The 19,977-nt window shown below is 34.2% G+C and overlaps 1 protein-coding gene across 6 annotated transcripts in view; it reads right to left on the minus strand.

Annotated features, from left to right (window-relative positions):
• Positions 1–398: 398 nt before the first annotated feature.
• The window catches only part of alpha-Man-IIb (alpha-Mannosidase class II b), a 134,720-nt gene continuing 115,141 nt past the window's right edge, over positions 399–19,977 (minus strand). For all 6 annotated transcript variants that reach the window (XM_086905883.1, XM_086905884.1, XM_086905887.1 and 3 more), the window contains 3 exons: positions 17,728–17,861; positions 5,411–5,879; positions 399–5,194 (listed from right to left, as the gene is read on the minus strand). In XM_086905883.1, coding sequence (XP_086762009.1) covers positions 3,052–5,194; positions 5,411–5,879; positions 17,728–17,861 — 2,746 coding nt within the window. In that variant the 3' untranslated portion in view covers positions 399–3,051. The remainder of the gene's footprint in view (positions 5,195–5,410; positions 5,880–17,727; positions 17,862–19,977) is intronic.

The raw sequence follows: 19,977 nt of genomic DNA on the forward strand, positions 1-19,977 counted from the left end.
CACTGAAATAAGTTGAAGAAGTTAAATTGATATAACAAGTTTGTGTTTCACTTTTCCTCAAATGAAAATTTCTCCTTGATACAAACTTTAATTCAAGACTTGATACTTCTATTTTCTTGGTTTTATTTTTCTTTCACTTTGTAGTGCGATTCAATGAATTAAAGTTCTTCTTTATTTTTGAACATTAGGGAAAAGATAGAGAATCCACAAAGTTTATATTAAACTTTAATTGCAGTTACTTGAGTTTCATGCCACCTAAAAAATGCAAAATTGAAATAATAATATGATGAATTTTAATTAATTGAGAATATATATTTTTAAAATTATATCTGAAATTATATTTCTAAAGTCTTAAAATATCTTTGATCAGAGGAAGAGATGGGAAAAAGTCAGCCCGATTCTCTTAATTAAAATACGTCAGTTACTATCTTTATTCAATAAATATAATATTACATTGTAACATAAAGAATATCGTGGTTGTATAATTGTCCTCGTCGGCTGGACAACTCGCAAGTAGCTATTCTTGCGGGCAGTCCTAGCAAATTTTCAAATATATCTCTATATACGTGTATTACACATGTAAATAACATGTGCATACGTACACGTATGTATACATATACCATCTTTAATATAGATCTTTCTTCTCTAGAGACAGCACAAACATGTAATATATTACAATATCATTACAAGGACAGTCACGGATCTCCGGCGATCGTTTTTTTTTTTTCTTTTTTGATCTAATTTCCCCGGTATTCCAACGCGAATCTCCTGATGGTCACGTATTTTATTAAAAATTACTTTAACTTTAATTTTTTACTTTCTTGAGTTGGCCTATTTATAGAGATAGGCGGACTCTTTGTAAATTAAAATTATTTTTTTTTTTGAAGTTGATACTAAAACCTTTAGAAAAAAATTTTGATAAGTAATAGTAATTTTTCGATATTTAAAAAATTATTTAAACAATAATTGTATATAATCTTAATCTGTATACAATATTAAAACTTAATTTATATATTTACAATTTTTATAGAAATATATAGTTAAGAATATAAAGGCATAAAATAAAAATTAAAAGTTAAGCGTTTCTTTTCATTTTTGTTTCTCTCTGGTTTTCAACTTTATCAAAAGTTAATTTTAACTCCATTAATGCATCTTGTTTACACCATTAAAGTCGTCGACAATTCGAATTAAAAAACAAAAACCTCAGTAAACTGAGCTTAATTATCAAACTGCATTGTCTTCATTAGGATTCCCTTGGAAAATAAAATTGCCAGAGAGTTAAAAATCCTAAAAATTTAAAATACCAATTAAAATAACCTTTTATAGTTCTGCAAAATTAATAGTTAATAAAATAAAATAAAATAATATATTAAAACTTATTTTACATATTTGATTCTAGTAATAAATGCTTTACCTAGATGCTTTACTTCTTGATAAAATTTGTATAATTAATATTCAACAGACAAAGTTAAAATAGTTTAACAATCGAATAACAAATATTTAATTTTATTTTTCAATTTTAAATTAATTTATTGAATTCGTCAAGGGAAACCTCATAGATTAAAACGAGCCTAATCTTTTTCTCTGGCCAAGAAGTATGCTTTACTGGCCTGTAAGTTTTAAGAAAGTGACACAGGACTCGCATGGAATCCGTTCGATACTTTCTATTCCGCTAATTAATCTAATATTTACACAAGTCTGTCATACAGCGGACGCTTGATCGAATCTTTTCGCCTCTCTAGCCGGATACGCCTTAGCAAAAGTAAAAAATAGGTACTTTCCAGCCTTTAGGCTCAACTAAATTGTGTCCCCGCTAGAATTGGAAGAGCGTTGGAAGTCACCAGTATTTTCTGGCTAATTAATTATTTTCTCTTTATAATTCTGCCTGGTGAAGGAAGAGAGAGTCTTTTTGTATAAGATTTTGCATATGAAAATAGGTATATACCATTTACATTATATATCTCACGCTATCACAATACGGTCTAAGGTAAAGTCCTGGATTGATATGTACAATATAATATATTATTTATAATATTTCACATGGTGATCCATTTGGCTTGAACATTTTGTATATTTTTCGGGCAAGTCACTTGTTTTTGTGGAGCAAACGTTATTGTCCTGTTATAAAGTGACTAAAAACTTCACAAGAAATTTAAAGATTTGAGCTTTATATAGGCTGCTCAATATTTATTTGTAATGTTATTTTTATTAAAAAGATTATTATTATTATTTTATATGAAAAGAATATCAATTGTCAAGATTTTGTAATTGTGAAGTGTTATAATTTTAAAACAGAATAAGAATAAGAATTTTTTTGGCTAGTTTTTTCCAATAAATTATCTTTAAATTCTGCAAAGATATTTCAATGTTCAGGCTAAGTGGAATACTTTATTTATCGTAATTCACACAGTTCCCGTGTATGCCTCGTACGAACTGAATCATTTCTAGATAGATTATTAGTCTAATAATGTATTTTGATTGTTTGATTGATCTATTTTGGCATGTTTCTGAAGCCTGATTTGCGTTAACAATCTCTTTAAAATATCTAGATGTAAAAATTGATTGAGATAAACGATTTTATAAATGGAGATCAGACTTCAGAGAAGGAAGAGTACGAAGATCTTCTATATTTCTATAGTTTATTCGAGATTCACGGGAAAGCTTGTGAACTAGAGAGAACATGAAGTCAGAAGACACAGCTGAATCTGTATAATTTCTTTTCTTAGGTTGACTCTCCCTTCCTATTCTTGCCTGTCTAATTAGAAACCCAACTAAAAAATGAAACAGTGTGTGATGACCTGGTGTGTGTATGTATGTGTATGTACATTGGTGCAAACACAGTCAATTTCACCGTGGCGTCTAATATGTACACTGAATTGACCATGGAACGCAAGGTAAAAAACGAGGGGCAAGAAGAACATGGTTCCAGCGCCATTTGCAGAATAATCCCTTTTCTGATTCTAGTGGATTGCACGAAGATCCGAAGAGGTAGCATCTGCTAGGGCAGTGTCCTGTTCAGAAGGCAAGTGAACGCTTCTGTTGGATTTAGGATCATTGGACAAAGTTCACGTTGAACGTTTCCACCTCCATAGGTTGTAAGCTGACCTCCTGGAGGCCGTTCTTTAACCTCTGCTTTATCTTGGTACCAGTTAACGAGGTTTTGGTCACGTTCAGATTTGCTAGTTTATAGAAATATGTCCCCTGACTGATCTTCTCTGTTAGTGGACAATGTTTTAAAGCAACATCAACTCCTACAGAGCAACTATAACCCTGTCTATGTAGCACCATTAGAGCACTATTCACAGGGAAATGTGGCAGTTTTTGATCATGATTGGTCCTAAGATTTAGCAAATGTAAATCACATGGAAAACTCTGACTAAGTAGCCTAACCTCTGGTGCCATTGCTATATCGCCTTCTGTCCCATCCACCACAAAAATATTCACAGGATAATTGAGAGCATTGCTCAAATGGTTAGCAAAGAGTGAAGGCTTGGAATACTTGTCTTTTTCCCCAATAATGTCTTCTAGCAATAACCAATGTTTAATGATAGTTCTTCGATTATCCAAAAGACCTTCACCCATTCCTCTGGAATCATCGTATAATGTTCTTCTATCTAACATAACTTCTAACCATCCTGGTTGATAACTGGCTGCTCCTTGGCAGTGATTCACTAAAAGAGTAAGTCTGTGATTGGTGTCTTCTATGTAGGCCATAGTAGTGATGGGGAAGTAATTGCCCTCAATGCCAATCCTGTCTATCTTTGTCCTCTTGATCATCTGATGACCATTTAAATCTGTATAAAACTCTGGCGGATCTCCATTGAGTATGTCAGTCTGCAGTCGCATGAACATCTCTGTTTCACGATTTTTTGGAGGAGTTTCAAAGTCTACGATGTTTCTTAAATAAATTGCTTCGCCCAATCCGTCATCTCTGTGGTAGATGGCAACATGATGAGTCAACAATTTCCCATACTCAACAGTCAATCTTGAGCTGAGCCTTCCACTAACGATATAAATCTTTTGATGAGGTGTATAAGCTTCCAGAACATCTTTATCAATGTCACGAAGATTAGGATCAGGCATGAACAAATAGGCCCCACTATGAAATTGTGCGGACGGATAGGCAGCGAATTGAATGGCGCATTGCATGATTTTACCAGTTGCCTTTTTGGTTACTCTCTTTAGGAAACCAGTCTGACCATCAAACAACAACTTCATCCTTTGATTTTCCAATTGAACATCTCCTACTTGCATAGGTTTAATGGGAAATACATTGTCCTTGCCGCATCTACTGCAATATACTATAGAAATAGCCTCCATGGGTATTTTATCAATTTGTTGAAGATGATAAGTAGCTATGGCTAGAGGTTTCAATTCTACCACAAATAATAAAACATAGACATCGTGAGTGATACTGGTTGCATTCATGACAGGAGCTATCTGATACGGAATAGGATTCTTTTGTGTGTCCAGAACTCTGATTTTATAAGAGGTGACTTTTAGACTGATCACCTCGTGTCTAGGTTGAGCCAGAGGATTAAACAGCACTATTTTCTTCGTTTCCTGACCGTTAATCCCGATAGGTATCTTCTTTGGTAATTTCTCATAGCTATCTCTATCTGATTCAGCCAGAACGTATACAGAATTAGGCTTACTTGGACTTCCAGCTAAAGATTGAATGGCGAAACTTTGCAGACTGGTTGTATCTGATATAGATTCAAAGAGTTTTAAAGCATAGTCTTTCATAACGAAAGATTTGGAGGTGCCGGTGATCGCGTCGTGATGTTGGAATAAGCCTAAGTTTCTTCTAGCTTTCACCAGCTTTTCAAAATATGTCTCATACAACATAAAATCTTTTCCAGATTGTTTGGCCACATTTAACGCAATAGTGTAAAGAATTTCCGCTGATCGAAGGTTCGCTTCCAGTTCACGATCTAGGATCTTCATGTATGGCCTTGTGGTGAAGTAGCCGCTCCAATAGGCTGGCCTGCCTTCGCTGAAGATGTCAGAATATACGAAGAAATCACCCTTCAAAGTTGGAAAATCCTCTACGCGTTTTCTGATCTCATGGAAATAATCCTTAGGCGTACCAAATACTACTTCTGCATTATACTCTTCCTTTCTGCTGTTGATGTAGTCCATTAGGATCTTGTAATTGGTATATTGTTGGTCCCACTCGATAGCATGGTCGTACCTGCAACAAAAACGAAGACAAACATTGTAGACATATATAAATATCTATTAAGTCCAAATTATTAGATTAACATCAATCTTACTATCAGTTAAACTTAACTAAAGTTGAGTTGATTAGAATTAATATAAACTTTTACTATTCCCTGTCTTATGTTTAATGTTTAATTAAACAATTTTTTTTGGCAACTTTTACATCAACGAAGAAAATCAATTTTACCTGAAATCATCTCCAAGTGGCATTAGCACCACATTATGCATGAACAATGATCCAGTTCTGGAATACTGTTCCAAAAGCAATTCGGCCATTTGTTTCACGTTATTTGGAGTGATTTCCACCGCTCTGACCGAATATTCAGTATACTCTCCGCGAATCTTCCTGAAGTCGAAGTTGAGACAGACATGAGGATGCGGGCCACAAGAATGCTTGATGTTATAGATATCGAACGGTTGATTGTGAGTCAGCATGTCAGCTTTGCCAATCTGATCCCACGGCTGGAGCCAGATAAAATCGCCATATTGTTTTTTGGCGAACCATTGTTTCCAAGCGTAATGTATTCTCTGGATCACCGTGCCAGAAGCTCCAGATGCTTTCAGAAAGTAAGGTATGGTACCTCCATGACCAAATGGATCCACCGACCAACCAGACTCAGGAACGATGTCCAGATTCGTTTTCAGCCATTGATGACCTGCAATCAAAAGAGCATAAACCAGGTCAATTAAAAAAATATGTACGAGTTTAAGGACAAGAAAGAGAGACAGAGATCTTTTGCAGAATATGGAATCAGCATCACTGTGGAAATAATCGGCTTCTGTGTTTATATTGTACTGGAAATAGCAGCCGGCCGTTTAATATTCTACGAACAGTTAGATGAACCTTTTGAGGCTTTCACAGGTCTCATTAAGAGGCGTGGAGACACAAACCTTGTTCAAATCAAAAAAGGATCGATACGAGCAGCGTCGTTAAATTCGTGAAATGGTTGAGAGATCGTCTTTTGAGAATCGTTCGCTCGTGTTGTCGATTGCGAGACACTTATCGCCGTGTAAATAAATATTCCTGGAGTTCATTTAAAACCTTATGCTTCACGGGAAGAGGAATCGAAATTTCTTCCACGTCGAAAAAGTAGAATCTGTGCACGGTCTGAACGTTTTTTATCTCTATGATCGATTTTTGGAGTACTATGACTATGAGTTGGATGGGAACCTATAGGAAAAGGACAGTGAATCGTACAACATATAACAATTTAAAATCTAGAGAATTCTTTTTTAATAAATATAAATAAACGAGATAAATATCTTATTTTTTGAAATCTAAAAAACACTGAATCGCTCGAAGTTACTTTAAAAAAATTTTATTGATATTCTTGATATCGTTGATCGAAACAGTAGATGTAATTTCAGAGATTAAAAAAAGAAGATTAAAATTTAAATAAAATTATTTAAAAATGATAGAAGAAAATGTGAGATCGTTCGAGTCGATTTTATAGGTTATAGAATATCAACAGCTAATACAAAACGTGATTTCTCATAGTAGAAATCCTATTTCGATACGTGGTTGTAATGGACTACGTCTGTAATCGATGTCTATTTATCAGTTCTCACCCACAGCATTCCTCGTAAACCAACCCTATACAAACCCCACGGATGGAACATGGAGGAGTTAATCCACATCCATTGCCATAGGATAGAAACTGAGTTCCGACTCTACAACTTAAAGCCTAAATTTATATCCTGGAACGGGGATTAAGATTTTTATCTGAATCGACAGCAATTAGGATAACTATTTTTCATATATCAATACACTTTCACAAGATAATTCATCGTAATCAAATTTTCAATATCTATACAGATAGATATCTTTGAAGTCTATTAAGTCAATTTTAAAGAGAAGAAAAAGAAAAGAAAAATTTAAAAATATTAAGTTTACTAAAGTTTTTAAATTTGCATTAAATGAAATGAAATGGAGAAAGCAGTATTTTGACAATAAACAAGAGACTTATACATGAAACAAAATTCCTTGATTATTTTTATACATAGAAAAATACAATGAATAGATTAACAACAATAGAAAGTTATATTTAATGATTAAAAGTTCGTTTTTATTAATTATATAATAAAAAGTAATTTAAAATTTTTACATATAAAGAGAATTATTGTAATAATTTTGACAGGCGAAAAAACGCAATTGGCGCTTCTAAAAATCGATAAAAATACTACTTCAGAAACGATATCTGATCAGAAAAAAAAAAGAAAAATTATAAAAAAATGTGTACGCAGAATAGGATACAACTTGTAATAATAGCAATGTATTTCTTTATTTCATTGTGGCATGCTTTCGAATCTTTGCGCTTTCGAAGCTAGGGAAAACAATTTTTACAAAAAAGGTTTCTACGACGATAAACGATTATCGATCGACTCCGCTGGAACAACGCTGATGAATAGAATTCTTCACGTTTCACATTGAGAATTGGCTAACTTGGAAAATATGACATTTTTAATAGAAGAGGATAATAATTTTCTTTTCTTTTTGTTGCGTTACTCGACTTGATGACTATTTTAAATAAATCTAATCTCAAATTCTAACCAATTCTTATTCCAAATTGTACAAATTTACTTTGATCAACATTTCAACCTAACCTCGCAAAATTACTCGGGAAACTTTTAATTTCTTTTCATACATTGAAAGATTAAAGAAATTTTAATCTCAACGTAATCTGATTAATGCAAAATTAAATAAATGAAACGTAACGTTTTTATTTCAGGGAAAAAATAATCTTGGCTACGTTATTATTCGGGAGACGAACCGAGACAGCTCCGATTATCCCGCTAATGTAATCGTCGTTGGTGAAGTGTCTTCCCCCCCCCCCCCTCCCCTCCCCTCGAAATTTTCGCAGAACCGAATTCGTATTCAAAATCCTTCTCTACACAACCAAGCAGGAGCATAACAACAACCATCAACAGATGCACTTGGTGTACAATCAGGCAACGATGTGTGCAGGCAACCAAGTGTGCGTTAGTTAACACACACGCTATCCTGTGGATTCAAGCCTGCTCTCCCTACGAGCTGCTTTTGGACTAAGTACAACGTTCCTGCGGATTTACGTTAATGTCTCTGTCACATATCGATTTTGGCTTGTTTCCTCCTGCAACGTTAATCCTTTCCTGTCTATAGAGAAGAAAATAAGGCGAATATTTAATTTAATTTGTGTAATGATCATTTCGTTTAACATAATAATAATTCGAAATAAAAAAAAAAAAAAGGTTAACTCGATTCGATATTAATGAATTAAAAAAATATCTTAATCTGAAAGCGCAATTCAAATTTCCAATCTAATCCGTAATTCAGATTATTGAATTTATTTTAATTCAATTCATCATAAGAATTTCATTCTAACGAAGTAAAAATCCAATTTAAACTTGTTAACTTGCTCTTGATTCTAATTTAATTTTACAATATATTCAATAAATGAATCTTATCATTTCTCAGCTCAACATCACGTCGAAGTTACAAGTTGTAAGATGAATTTACATTCTGAAATACAGATCCTCTAACAACAAGATCTAAAATTTAATACACACAACATTACAATTTCATTTTATATTGAAATTCTTCGACAGCCAAACTTTTTACTCGCTCGAAGATATTGCAATAAAAATTCTTCTAGTTGACGGAATCTAATATTGAAGCTGTTGTCCGACAGATATCTTTTTCATTTTCGCAGCTGCGAGCACAATATGTTTCCACGATAAAACCGATGAAACGATGAAACGGAAGAGAACTTTCCCGCGGAGATAAACGAGATATACGCATACCTGGAGAACCACGTTCAGAAACTGGGTCAATCCGAAAGCATTTGGGTCAACCGGACGGAAGTCCCTAAGGGGGAAACACGATAAGGCATGTCCGATGGAATTTATGCCTCGTAATTCGAAGACGCAAGATGGAATCGTAGATTTCATTATGGATTACAGGTGGTTAATATTTGTTATTAATGGAATTAAATTTGATTTCTTCGTCGCTCATTTTCATTAGCGATTTTTGTGAATCGCTATTGTTTCGATCACCACGTCATATTTATTTGTATTAACCCGTAGTAAAGAAAAACGGGGTATTACTTTTTTCGAAAAAATCGAAATGATTTTCTTATGAATATAATGATCGAAAAGTTAATTTCAATCAAACGTCAAATTGATTTAACCTGAATCGACATATAACCGGAAACTTTGAAAAATATTTAATATAATATTTCAACATTTTGCATAAGTTTTTGTTGCCACAACTTTCACATAAATAATTCATGATTATTTAATTGTAATTTCTAAAAAAAAAAAAAAAAACATAAAGATCTCGTAGAAATGGAAAAAATAAAATAAATCCAAAATAAAAAAGGTAGGATTAAATTATACGAAATTATTGAACCGGTTGTCAATCGGTTAAATAAATAATTGTCAGCGTGCTTAAACGTTCCCAGCACGAAACTAATTCGAGTTTGTTCTAATTCGCCCGATGTCGCGAGGACGAGAGCGAATCCTGTACAGGGCAGGTATTTTCGATTCAGACGCGCGCTACTCGAAATCGTTCGAGCGTGCTTAAACATTAACGTCCACTGGTGGATTGTTACCGGTCCGTTAGTCCGTACGATCCGCATTCACAGAGTCATCGGTGGCCGTTGCTTGTAGCGCGGAAATTGCGTCAATTATTCGAGGAAGCCGGCTTGGCCCGCAAATTGCGCGTTCATCCCTGCCTCCAGAGGGTTTTCAGTTTATTGCAGACGTTTCATTAAGAGAGGAGAGAAGAGGTTATGTATTCTCAACTCTAAAACGATTGCTGTAAGATATTTTGAAAGAGAAATTTTTCTCCAAGTTTAAATTCTAAATTAGATTTAGCTTCATGGTTTGGAATGAAAGAAGCTGGATATTCTGAATAAGAAATTAATTAGTCATCTAAATAGGTTTCGAAGAGCTAACCTAAAATCTAAATCTAATACCAACCTTTAATCCCGACATTTAACACGAAAAACTTAATCTAAACTTTTGAATTATTGGAATTTTCATTGCGTTCCATGTTCTCAATTCATAGTAGTGCAAGTTTTTTAAATGTTGTATATTCGAGAACCTAACCTACATTTTTTAACATTCTAACTTAGTTCCTATTTAATCTTATCCAAGTAAACTTTGAACATTTTAAATTAAATTTCATATCATATATCACAATTTTTTGATTATCACAACATCATATATATTATATTTTTCTAAATACTTAGAATTATTCTGATTAAGAATACACACGAGGAAGATTGAAGAGATCGAACATGAGCACGAAAGAGAAGTCCGTTGGCGTGGTCTAATGTGAGTGAACAAACCATTAAACTACACTCAGCCGGTACTCGACTGATTATATCCCATTAGATACGACATGTGTGCATTAAGCGAGTTATCGCGCTCGCACTAGTCTCTGCTACACGATCGAGACCATTGGTTGAAGCTAACAGTTCTAATGGGAGAGATTTGTAGTTGAAAGAAACTGTACCAGATGTATAGACTTGTATTATATTTGACTTCATTTTAGGATCAAATTATTGCTACTAATGATAAAAATACATTTTTCCTACAATAATTTCAAAATGGTGTGGTAATAAAATAAAGTTCAAATCAATGTTTCTAATTTTTCTTTTTTTTTTTTATTTTATTAAAAGATTGTGTAGATTCTGTAATTTTCTCAACAGATTTTAATTTTTAAAATTTTTTTTAAAAAGATTAATTATTTTAAATAGTTAACTTTTTTACATTTGATAAATATATTTTCATTTTCACGCATTATATTTTTTTTCACGAATTATCAATAAATGTTTTTATTAATAATAATTAATAAAAAAATAATTTGGCTCGTCATTTTAAAAAAAATTCATTTGTGAGAAGATTGAAATTCAATGGCAAAAATATATATGGAGTTAAAAATATTTTACTGAAATTTCTGTAGTTTACTATTTGTAGTTTAAAAAAAAAAAAAAAAAAAAGAAGGTTGTTAAATCAATTGTGAGGCTAGATTCCGTGACACGAAATGAGGAAAGCATAGGTGGAAAAAGTTTGTGCGTCATGGAAGTTGAGAAGGGAAAGTCTTCCATAGACGGAAAAAGTTAGGAAACGAAGTGTATTTTGTGGAATAATGAATCGTCGTTCGAATTCTGAGGCATGTTTGGACTTTAATTTCACAGAATTGGCAAGTTCATCTGGGCCAAAATATCGCTAAAGGAAAAAGTGGAGGTTGAGAGGAATGATTTTTATATCTGTGTCTTAAACATATTAATTCTTCCTGACATAACTAAATTTATTCAATTTTTTTTTTTTATTTCAAATGAGAAATTCGTTATAAAGTTTATTATTTTTATATATTTAATTCCAATATAATATTTTTGTATATTGAAAAAAACATAATAAATGTTTATACTTATACCAATTTTATTTATTTTATATATTCAGTCTGAACGTTTTTCAATAAAACTACGAAAAAATTTCAAATAAATAAAAAAGAATAATAATAAAAGAATTATTCGGACGAAATGTATATACATAAAAATATAAAGATTCTCTTCGTTATTAATAATAATTTATAATTAATCTCTCGAAATATTTTATTTTTAATATGAATGCCTTATACGATCCATATACGATCCACGGGATTAATGTAATTTCAATTTGAACAAATTCTGCACGTTCAAAGATGAATCGTTACTATTTCAATAATTCAACCCGTCGCTTGGCTGACCTTAAAACGTTAACCATCACTGGCGGCAGCCTGACACGAGACGTACCGCGACTACTCAGATCGTTCGATAGAGCGTTGACCTTTACTACTGACAGACTCGTCTAGTAGTGAAGCGTCGCATTAGTCAGCTGGAAGAAGTTCGAGCAAACAGAAGGATAATAAATACCATGCGCCACTTGTTGCTCTTATTTCATGAGAATCGAAGATATTTCAAGTTTTTGAAGATCTAGAGGAATGTTATATAGATTCGAATACGAATGTTAATGTAAGAAATAAACTAATTTTTCTCTATATAACAATTTCATTAATTAATGAATCAATGAATGAAAATCATTACCAATGAAATTTTAATTTAAATCTGATATTTCAAGATTCATTATTTAATTAATATTTTAATTGTAATATTATTAACTGTAATAATCAAATTACCACTCGTATCAAATACACATTTTAATCACGTTCAAAATCTTAACTTAACAAACTTATTTTCCCGATACTTCTTAAACTGTACATAACTTGAAATCCAAATGTTCAACTTTAATTCAATTTAAATCTAGTACTGTAATCCTATCCTACCAACATTTATAATAAGAAATTTCAAATTTTTCGAAAACCAAAGTCTCGAGTTTAATCTCCACCAAGTTGAGAAGGAAATTAGATGAGGAGAGATGCGAATCTCGCACGATGAAATCGGTATGGAGATAACGGGGCTCGTTAGTCGTTGCTAATTTTCAGGGACCGAGCGAAACGAGCCCAGCATTTCAGGACAGGTTGGTAATGGACTCGTCCCGGTGCACTTCCGGTTATTATCGGGCTTCCTGCGCATTCGAGGCCAGGATCGTGGTTATCTCGATTTCTGCAATTGTCGATACTCCCCTTCTTCCACTCATTTTCCGCTACTTTCGCGAATTTCTGAATTTCAAAGCCCGGTTAATCCACTAGCCCTATTCTTCGATATCGCTCTAATTTCACCTGTTACCATCCATCTAACTATGCTCCCTTTCGCGTATTGTTTTGCGTTCGAACAATTCCACAGAATTCGACTTTTAGCCTGTTCCTCGACGAAAGTTCATTTCCTCGAAACCGTAGTTTAACCGTAATGAAACGAACATTTCGCGGAAAAATTTATTTTAACCTGCAAATAAAAGTTAAACCTAACCTTCGATAACATATGTGTATATATATATATATATAAACGAATAAACGAATACTTCGAGTTAACCTATTATTTTAACCTGCAAATAAAAGTTAAACCTAACCTTCGATAACATATGTGTATATATATATATATATAAACGAATAAACGAATACTTCGAGTTAACATTTTTAGAAAATATCTAATTCTTAAAAAGCGTACAATCTAATGTAATGGAGAAAAGTTCAAATTTAAACGTAAAACTTTATATTATCTATACGTAATATCAAACATAACCTTAATTTAATACGATAATACTCAGATCGCAACTTTTTAAAATCAACTTTCTTAAAATCCACTCATTGCATTAGTAAGAAGTTCGACGAGATAACCTATACCAAGAAATTTACGTGGAACGGATAATTAATTTGCCGTTCAGTGACGGCTATACCTATGCGATTTCCTCTATTAAACAATGGAACGGTTTATTATCGTTGGTTGGCGCCATTGTCCTCTTACGTGGGCTTCGATAAATCAATCGTTCTATTGATCGAACAGGTGCGATCGGAATTAGACGCGTTCGTGATCGTAAATTACGCTGATCCGTTTACGATCCGTGACGCTCGGATTTGTCGCTACGAGATGCATAATTTCGCCTATGAGCGCCATCTACCGTGAAAATCTAACCTCAAACCCTCGTCTCGTCCGAATCGTTTTGATGCGAATAACTTCACGTTAGTATACTTAACCTATAAATTATAATACGTTTTCTTTGGAAATAATAACGTAACGTAGTACGTAATTGGAAAGAAAATTTAATCTGGCACAAAATTTGGAGGGTTTTGGTGATAAAATATCAGTAAGGAAAAGTAACATTTTTGAATATCGATTAATAATTTATACTACGTAGTTTTGATAAATTATTTTTTAATCTTTTAATAATATTTCTTGTTTTACGTCTAATTATATGGTTTGTGGATAACACATATAATAAGATCTGTATTCTTGATCAAGTTTTTGAAAAGTTAATAAAATTTAATCATTGTTCCAAAATTAATTACAGAATCACATCTGTTCGCTTTATAGGTTCATCCTCTCTGCTTATAAAAAACCTTTATTATAAAATTTTTACGAAACTGCTTCAGTTTTACGATCCGAAATAAAAAAGAACTCTTTATTATAAAATCAATTTTCATTTTATCTTTTACAACCTCCAAACCATTATATTATTTCTCCACCCAAGTATACTTTGCATCAATTACAAAAAAAAAAAAAAAAAACGATGGAAATTCGCGAACGGATCCTTCTGTTTTAATCAGATTACTTCTACCATCCTAACGATCCACCAACCCAATAGCTTATTACAATCGTTTCGAAACTTTTCTTAAGCGTTCTCGTAATTTTTAACTTTCCCCTCTTCGTCTCGAAACAAGCGATCGACTCTCTTTAAGCACGACTCGTATTGACTTTCGTAAACATTAAAATGGTGGTTGAAAAAAATTGCGTCTGAAGTGGCAGGAATGACGTCTTAATTGGGTTTCGTGAGAGTAATCGCGAAACTTTTCTTCCACGAGGAATAAAGCGTTGGTGGGATATCTTTGGGCCACGCCGAGGGACATTATTTATCCTCTAATTTTTAGCTTGAGAAACAACCCATAGTTTGTTTCAACTGTTTCGAGTTGTTTCTTCTTCTTTTTTTTTTTTTTGTGGCAAATCGTTGTAACGAATTTATTGCCACGATCTTATCAATCTCTCGTATCGTTATCAATATAAATCATAAAATTTTGGACCATTCGTAAATCACAAAGAAAAAGATGCATGAATATGAAACACCAAAGTTTGGTGAGATTTTGGTTAGATTTGAAGATTTGAAAAATACGTGTCTACAATATAGCTTTCGATCTATTGCAATAAGATCTTCGACAATGATCAAACGAAACTTATTTGCACTTATTTGTTTCTTTTTTAACGAAACAAATAAAACATCAACTTAAAAAATATTACATGAAAACACTTATTCGGGGAGGAAATTCCACTTGCGAGACTACCAATTCAAGATTCGATAGAAACATGAAACGTATCGTGTTTCCAATTACTGTGTAGAATCACAATTTAAATAAGGAAGAATCTCCATTAAAACCCTCAAAAAAAGAAAAAAAAAAAAAAACCCAATATAAATTCAAACCGGATTCATCCTTTCTCTTAAATTTCACGCGAGATCGACTTGGAAAAGCATCTCCCAATTGCGAAGCATCGCCGAAGAATCATGAAAAAACTGAATGAAAGAGAAAAAGAGAAAGAGAGAAAGAGAGAGAGAGAAAGTAGAAGACAGTGGAAGAGAAAATCCAAAGGAAAGAGGATCACAGAGGGATGCTCTGTGTATATCCTGGCGGACTTAAATTACATCCTTTATACACGGGAGAAGCTTTCGACGAGGATATTCACCAGCAACCGAAGAGGGTGGATCTCAAGCCGAGTAATATCGCCGCCAGGACTCTCCTTCGATTGCGCTTCCTCTGCATTTCGCAACCGAAGGTTTCTTGTGTTCTCCAACGAGGGAGAAAAAGAGAGAGGGAGAGAGAGAGAGATGGAGAATTCAAACTGTACGCGATAGCACGCGACCGTAAACGCTTTTATTCCGCGATATTTACACTGGATTCATGAGTAAACGGGCGAAGTACACCGGTGGTTTCGAAAGATCTCTCTCGATCCTTTATCGAGAACGATTTCCACGATTCTTAACGATTCGGGGAAAGAGAGAGAACTCGGGTCGAGAAATTCGCTTTCTGTTGCCCACGTTGCCAAGGAAATGAAGGCAATTTAACCCTAGAACTGGATATAGGAGGGGGCACGAATCCACGATTGGAAAAGTTTAAATTAGAATTATTTTGTGTTCTTCGAATGAAAAATTCGAACGAAATTATTTATCGTTGTGTACACGTTGTGTGCATGTTTATCTTTGGATCTATCTTAAGAGTTTAAGAATCCTTTTTAAAAAGATAGAAATAGATCGATTAGATTGTAAACAGTTATATATTTAGTTCGATATTTTGTATCAAGAAAGAAAGAAAAAGGTGCAAATATCGGCAATCTACAAGCTCAAAAAAAAAAAACTTTGAAACAATTTGTATTGACTTTAAAAAATAAATAAATAAAAAATAAATAGATAAATAAATATTAGAATATTCGTTTATATTGATAAACTTGCAAAGAGACGAATAAGATGCATATAACAACGCATATACATATTTCCAAGATTCACTTTTTAAGATATCTGTTAACACTGTCAAATTTCACTCAAGTCGGCTCACGGTATCGGATCTGAGATTCCGCTAATCAGCGGAAGCTAAATAATTCAAGGACGTATCGATTTGTAATTTACATACCAGCTTGTGCAGCCGATCCACGCGTTCCATTGAAATAATACCGGCCCAGCTATATTAACTTCCAATTATTAGGCTGCTGAATATGTATGCGGTCGGTTCGCGCTTAGAACGTTAAATATCCAGGGCAGCCGCGGTCGGTCAATATGCGTGCCCGCGGCCATTGCACGCAGATATATTCGGCAAATATTCCGTATGTGAATATGCACCGGTCGAAAACGCAACACGTTACCACCAAATCCCCCTATATTCGGTATCGGTTGAAATACAGACGCGAAGGATTTCGAAAACCGGCCTAAATCGATCAAACGCGGCAAGTCGAATCAAATGCGGAGAGCAGTGATTCCAGTTTAAATACACCGGTAAATTCGGTGTTATCTCCGATTCCCAGCGGAAAAACTGCGATTAATATTTGGCAATTATTTTGATAGCTCGTTTTAATCGGCTAATTTACATCCAAGTGTAACCTAACCTCGAAATTCTTTCGATCGAATGGAATAGAAATTCTATTTTTAAAAATATATAGTTTGCAATACAATTCCGATGATAAAACGCTAATAATGTGAGCGTTAATCTTTCTAGAGATCATGAATAATTTGATGAATAATGAATCCTAACCTAAAAATTTTTCCAACCAGATAATAGAAATTCTTCTAATGATACATTTAATTACATTCTGGGTGAAAAAGCAAGGATAACATTCATACCATTCGTAGGTTTATCTAGAAATTGTTTCGATAGATAATTTAATAATTATCATTGAAATTTTTTAACCCGTTTCTAGTCCTCTTCCATGAATTCAATTCAGCCAGACAATGGGTAACAATAGTCTGGATGATTCCGTGTATATTAGCCCTCAAGAAACATTTCAGGATTGTCAGAGCGATTCCCAAACGTCATAACTCGGATCACGAACGTGCTTAATGGCCTCGAGACGACGATAACCGGGGGATGTACTTAGAGAACGGTAATTATTATGGCGTGGCGTGGAAGCCTCAACTGTAATCAGGGGAATTCTTGGGTATAATAAAATTCTGGCATTAAACCTGGTACCTTTTCCACGTTAAACGTGACAATTGTCGAATCTTGCTAGTTTCATGACCATCCAAGGATCCGAGAAGAAATTTTGAATAAAAAGAAGAACACTGTTAAAATCGTGTCATCTTACGATTTTATCGATTTTCGTTTTATATCGTTTTATATCAATTGATGCATTCAGAGACGGTAAAAATTCGAAAGATGGTCACACTCACCCTCGATCAATTGATCCAACATGGCGTAGATGTGCGACGTTGCTTCATCGGTCATCACCCAACCCCCAGTGGTCATCTCCAGCCTGCCATCCTTCACCAATCTCTTCACGACCATCTTTTTGGTGGGATGAGCACTGTGGACGAAACAGAGAATCGAACATCTTGGATAAATATAGATTTTAATCTTTCCAATTTGGAAGTTGATAAATATTAATTTATTAAAACATATGGATAATATTAGAATATTGCAATAATCCATGATTTTTAATCTTAAGTTTAAAGTCTAGAACAAAGGATTAGAATTTGTTTAAGATTAGTTTAGTAATGATCACGATTGATGTCAATATACATGATCGATGCTGGTATTATACACGACTCGATGCTCTCCCTCGAGGGATTCGTTCCTTCGTTAAGATGTTTACGTCTGCCATAAAATCGTCTCCTTTTCCATCATTTTTCCAAGTAGGATTACCAAGTAGGGTTGGTAAGGTCACGATGGTTACAGATGGTTATCCGAGTAAATCTCCCCTCAATTCTCCTCGTGATTTTCACGATCTACCCTCTTCTTTATCCAATCCTAAAAATTTGCTTCCCTAGAGAACGTCTAGCTTTAGCAGCTGTTCTTGAAGCCCTCGTTTAGTCAGCATTTTCATTTAATACGCTTCGACTTAAAAAAAAAAAAAAAAAAAAAGGAGAACACCTTTAAATTCGATATGAACAGTTTATCTGATTTGCACCAATTTTATCGAAACACGTGAAAAAAACATTGGTCATTTTTGAGGTTAGATCTTTTCAAAAAATACTTTTCAAAGTATAATTTAATCCAGACAGACTTAAACTCACCAATGAATTTATTGCTTCCATTGTTTCATTAATCAATTATCCGTTTATATAATTCACTCGCTGTAATTTTTCATTTTAATTTTAACAACAACCACGAACATATTCCAAGAATATCTCGGATCGGTTTAAACGCGAATTAGACGACCAAAGTGACATATGCACAGATCTTAGTAATCGTGTGTTACATCTCGAATAAATGAACGCCGCAACTTGTAATTTCGGGCGATACAATTTCTCGATGCAAATCATATTTATACTCGCATTCCACCAGGTCGGGGAGGGATTTACGTGATCTCGGCCGCAATGGCCGCCCGTCCACTGATTCACGTAAACCGCCAACGAATTCCGTTCCACCACTCGTTTCCGCTTCTCGATAACCCAGATCCCGGAGGAAGTCGTCAATTTCCACGAAGACGTCTTTAGGTTTCCGTTTAACACTCTGTGCAGATTGATCCTTCGTACAGCCACGAATTTACGAGGTGCTTTTAACACGGCTCCCAGATTCTTTTCGCTCCCGAGTTTGCAAAAAGTTTGAGGAAACTTTTTCGAGTCTAAATATTCATTCTCTGAAACCACATTCGTTTCTCTATCACCATTCTCCCGAGTATTTTATATTTTTGACTTAACTTTTAAATACTCCCTTTCGTTCGAATTATTTTCGTTTATTAACGTCGCGAGCAGTTGAGTAAGAAGACGAGACATATTCCTTGTTCGAATACGCTTGTTTTTTAACTTTTTAATTACAATAAATTATAATAAACAGAATTCTCTTCGAATTCGTCCCGAGGAAGCAACAATTTTATTTTAACCAAGATTCATGAGGAAGTGAATCTACAAAAATTCCTTAAACGCAATATTACCGGAAAAAAGTGAACCCCACGTTAAAATTTTTCCAAACTCCTTACGAAAGGGGGAAAAAAAAGAAAGTAGGCAGGATGTTAAGCAAATCCATTTGAATTTCCTTTTCACGACTACGCGATAGAACGACAAGAAACGAGCAAATTTGAATAACTAATACGCAAGAAGGAAAAGGAAGGGGGGGAAAAAATTTTGAAATATATCGCAACGTTGCCTCATAACGGTTCAAGGAAGGAGGTAGTTTTCGATCACACCGCTCGTCCTAATGGGCCGTTTTACGACAGCCCTCGTTCCGCTCGCCAGGAAGAAGCTCACCAGGGAAGCCCCGCTCTAAGTCCAAGGAAATCTATTCCACGTGATCCTCTTACGAGGCGATACTTGGTGGGATCGGTATCGAGGTGATTTCCGTTTTCCTGGGGCGGTATCGGCCCGATTTCCGTTTCCCTGAATCGGAAATGATCCCAACCTGGCCTGGCCAGGAATTTCATCTCTCGTCAATTCCATGAACAAGTTCCTCTCCACGTCGTAGGAATGGGGGAAGAAGGGTAT

The sequence above is a fragment of the Apis florea genome, unplaced genomic scaffold (assembly GCF_048593485.1).
Source record: "Apis florea isolate Af1SG1 unplaced genomic scaffold, ASM4859348v1 contig_2492_pilon, whole genome shotgun sequence".
NCBI lineage: Eukaryota > Metazoa > Arthropoda > Insecta > Hymenoptera > Apidae > Apis > Apis florea.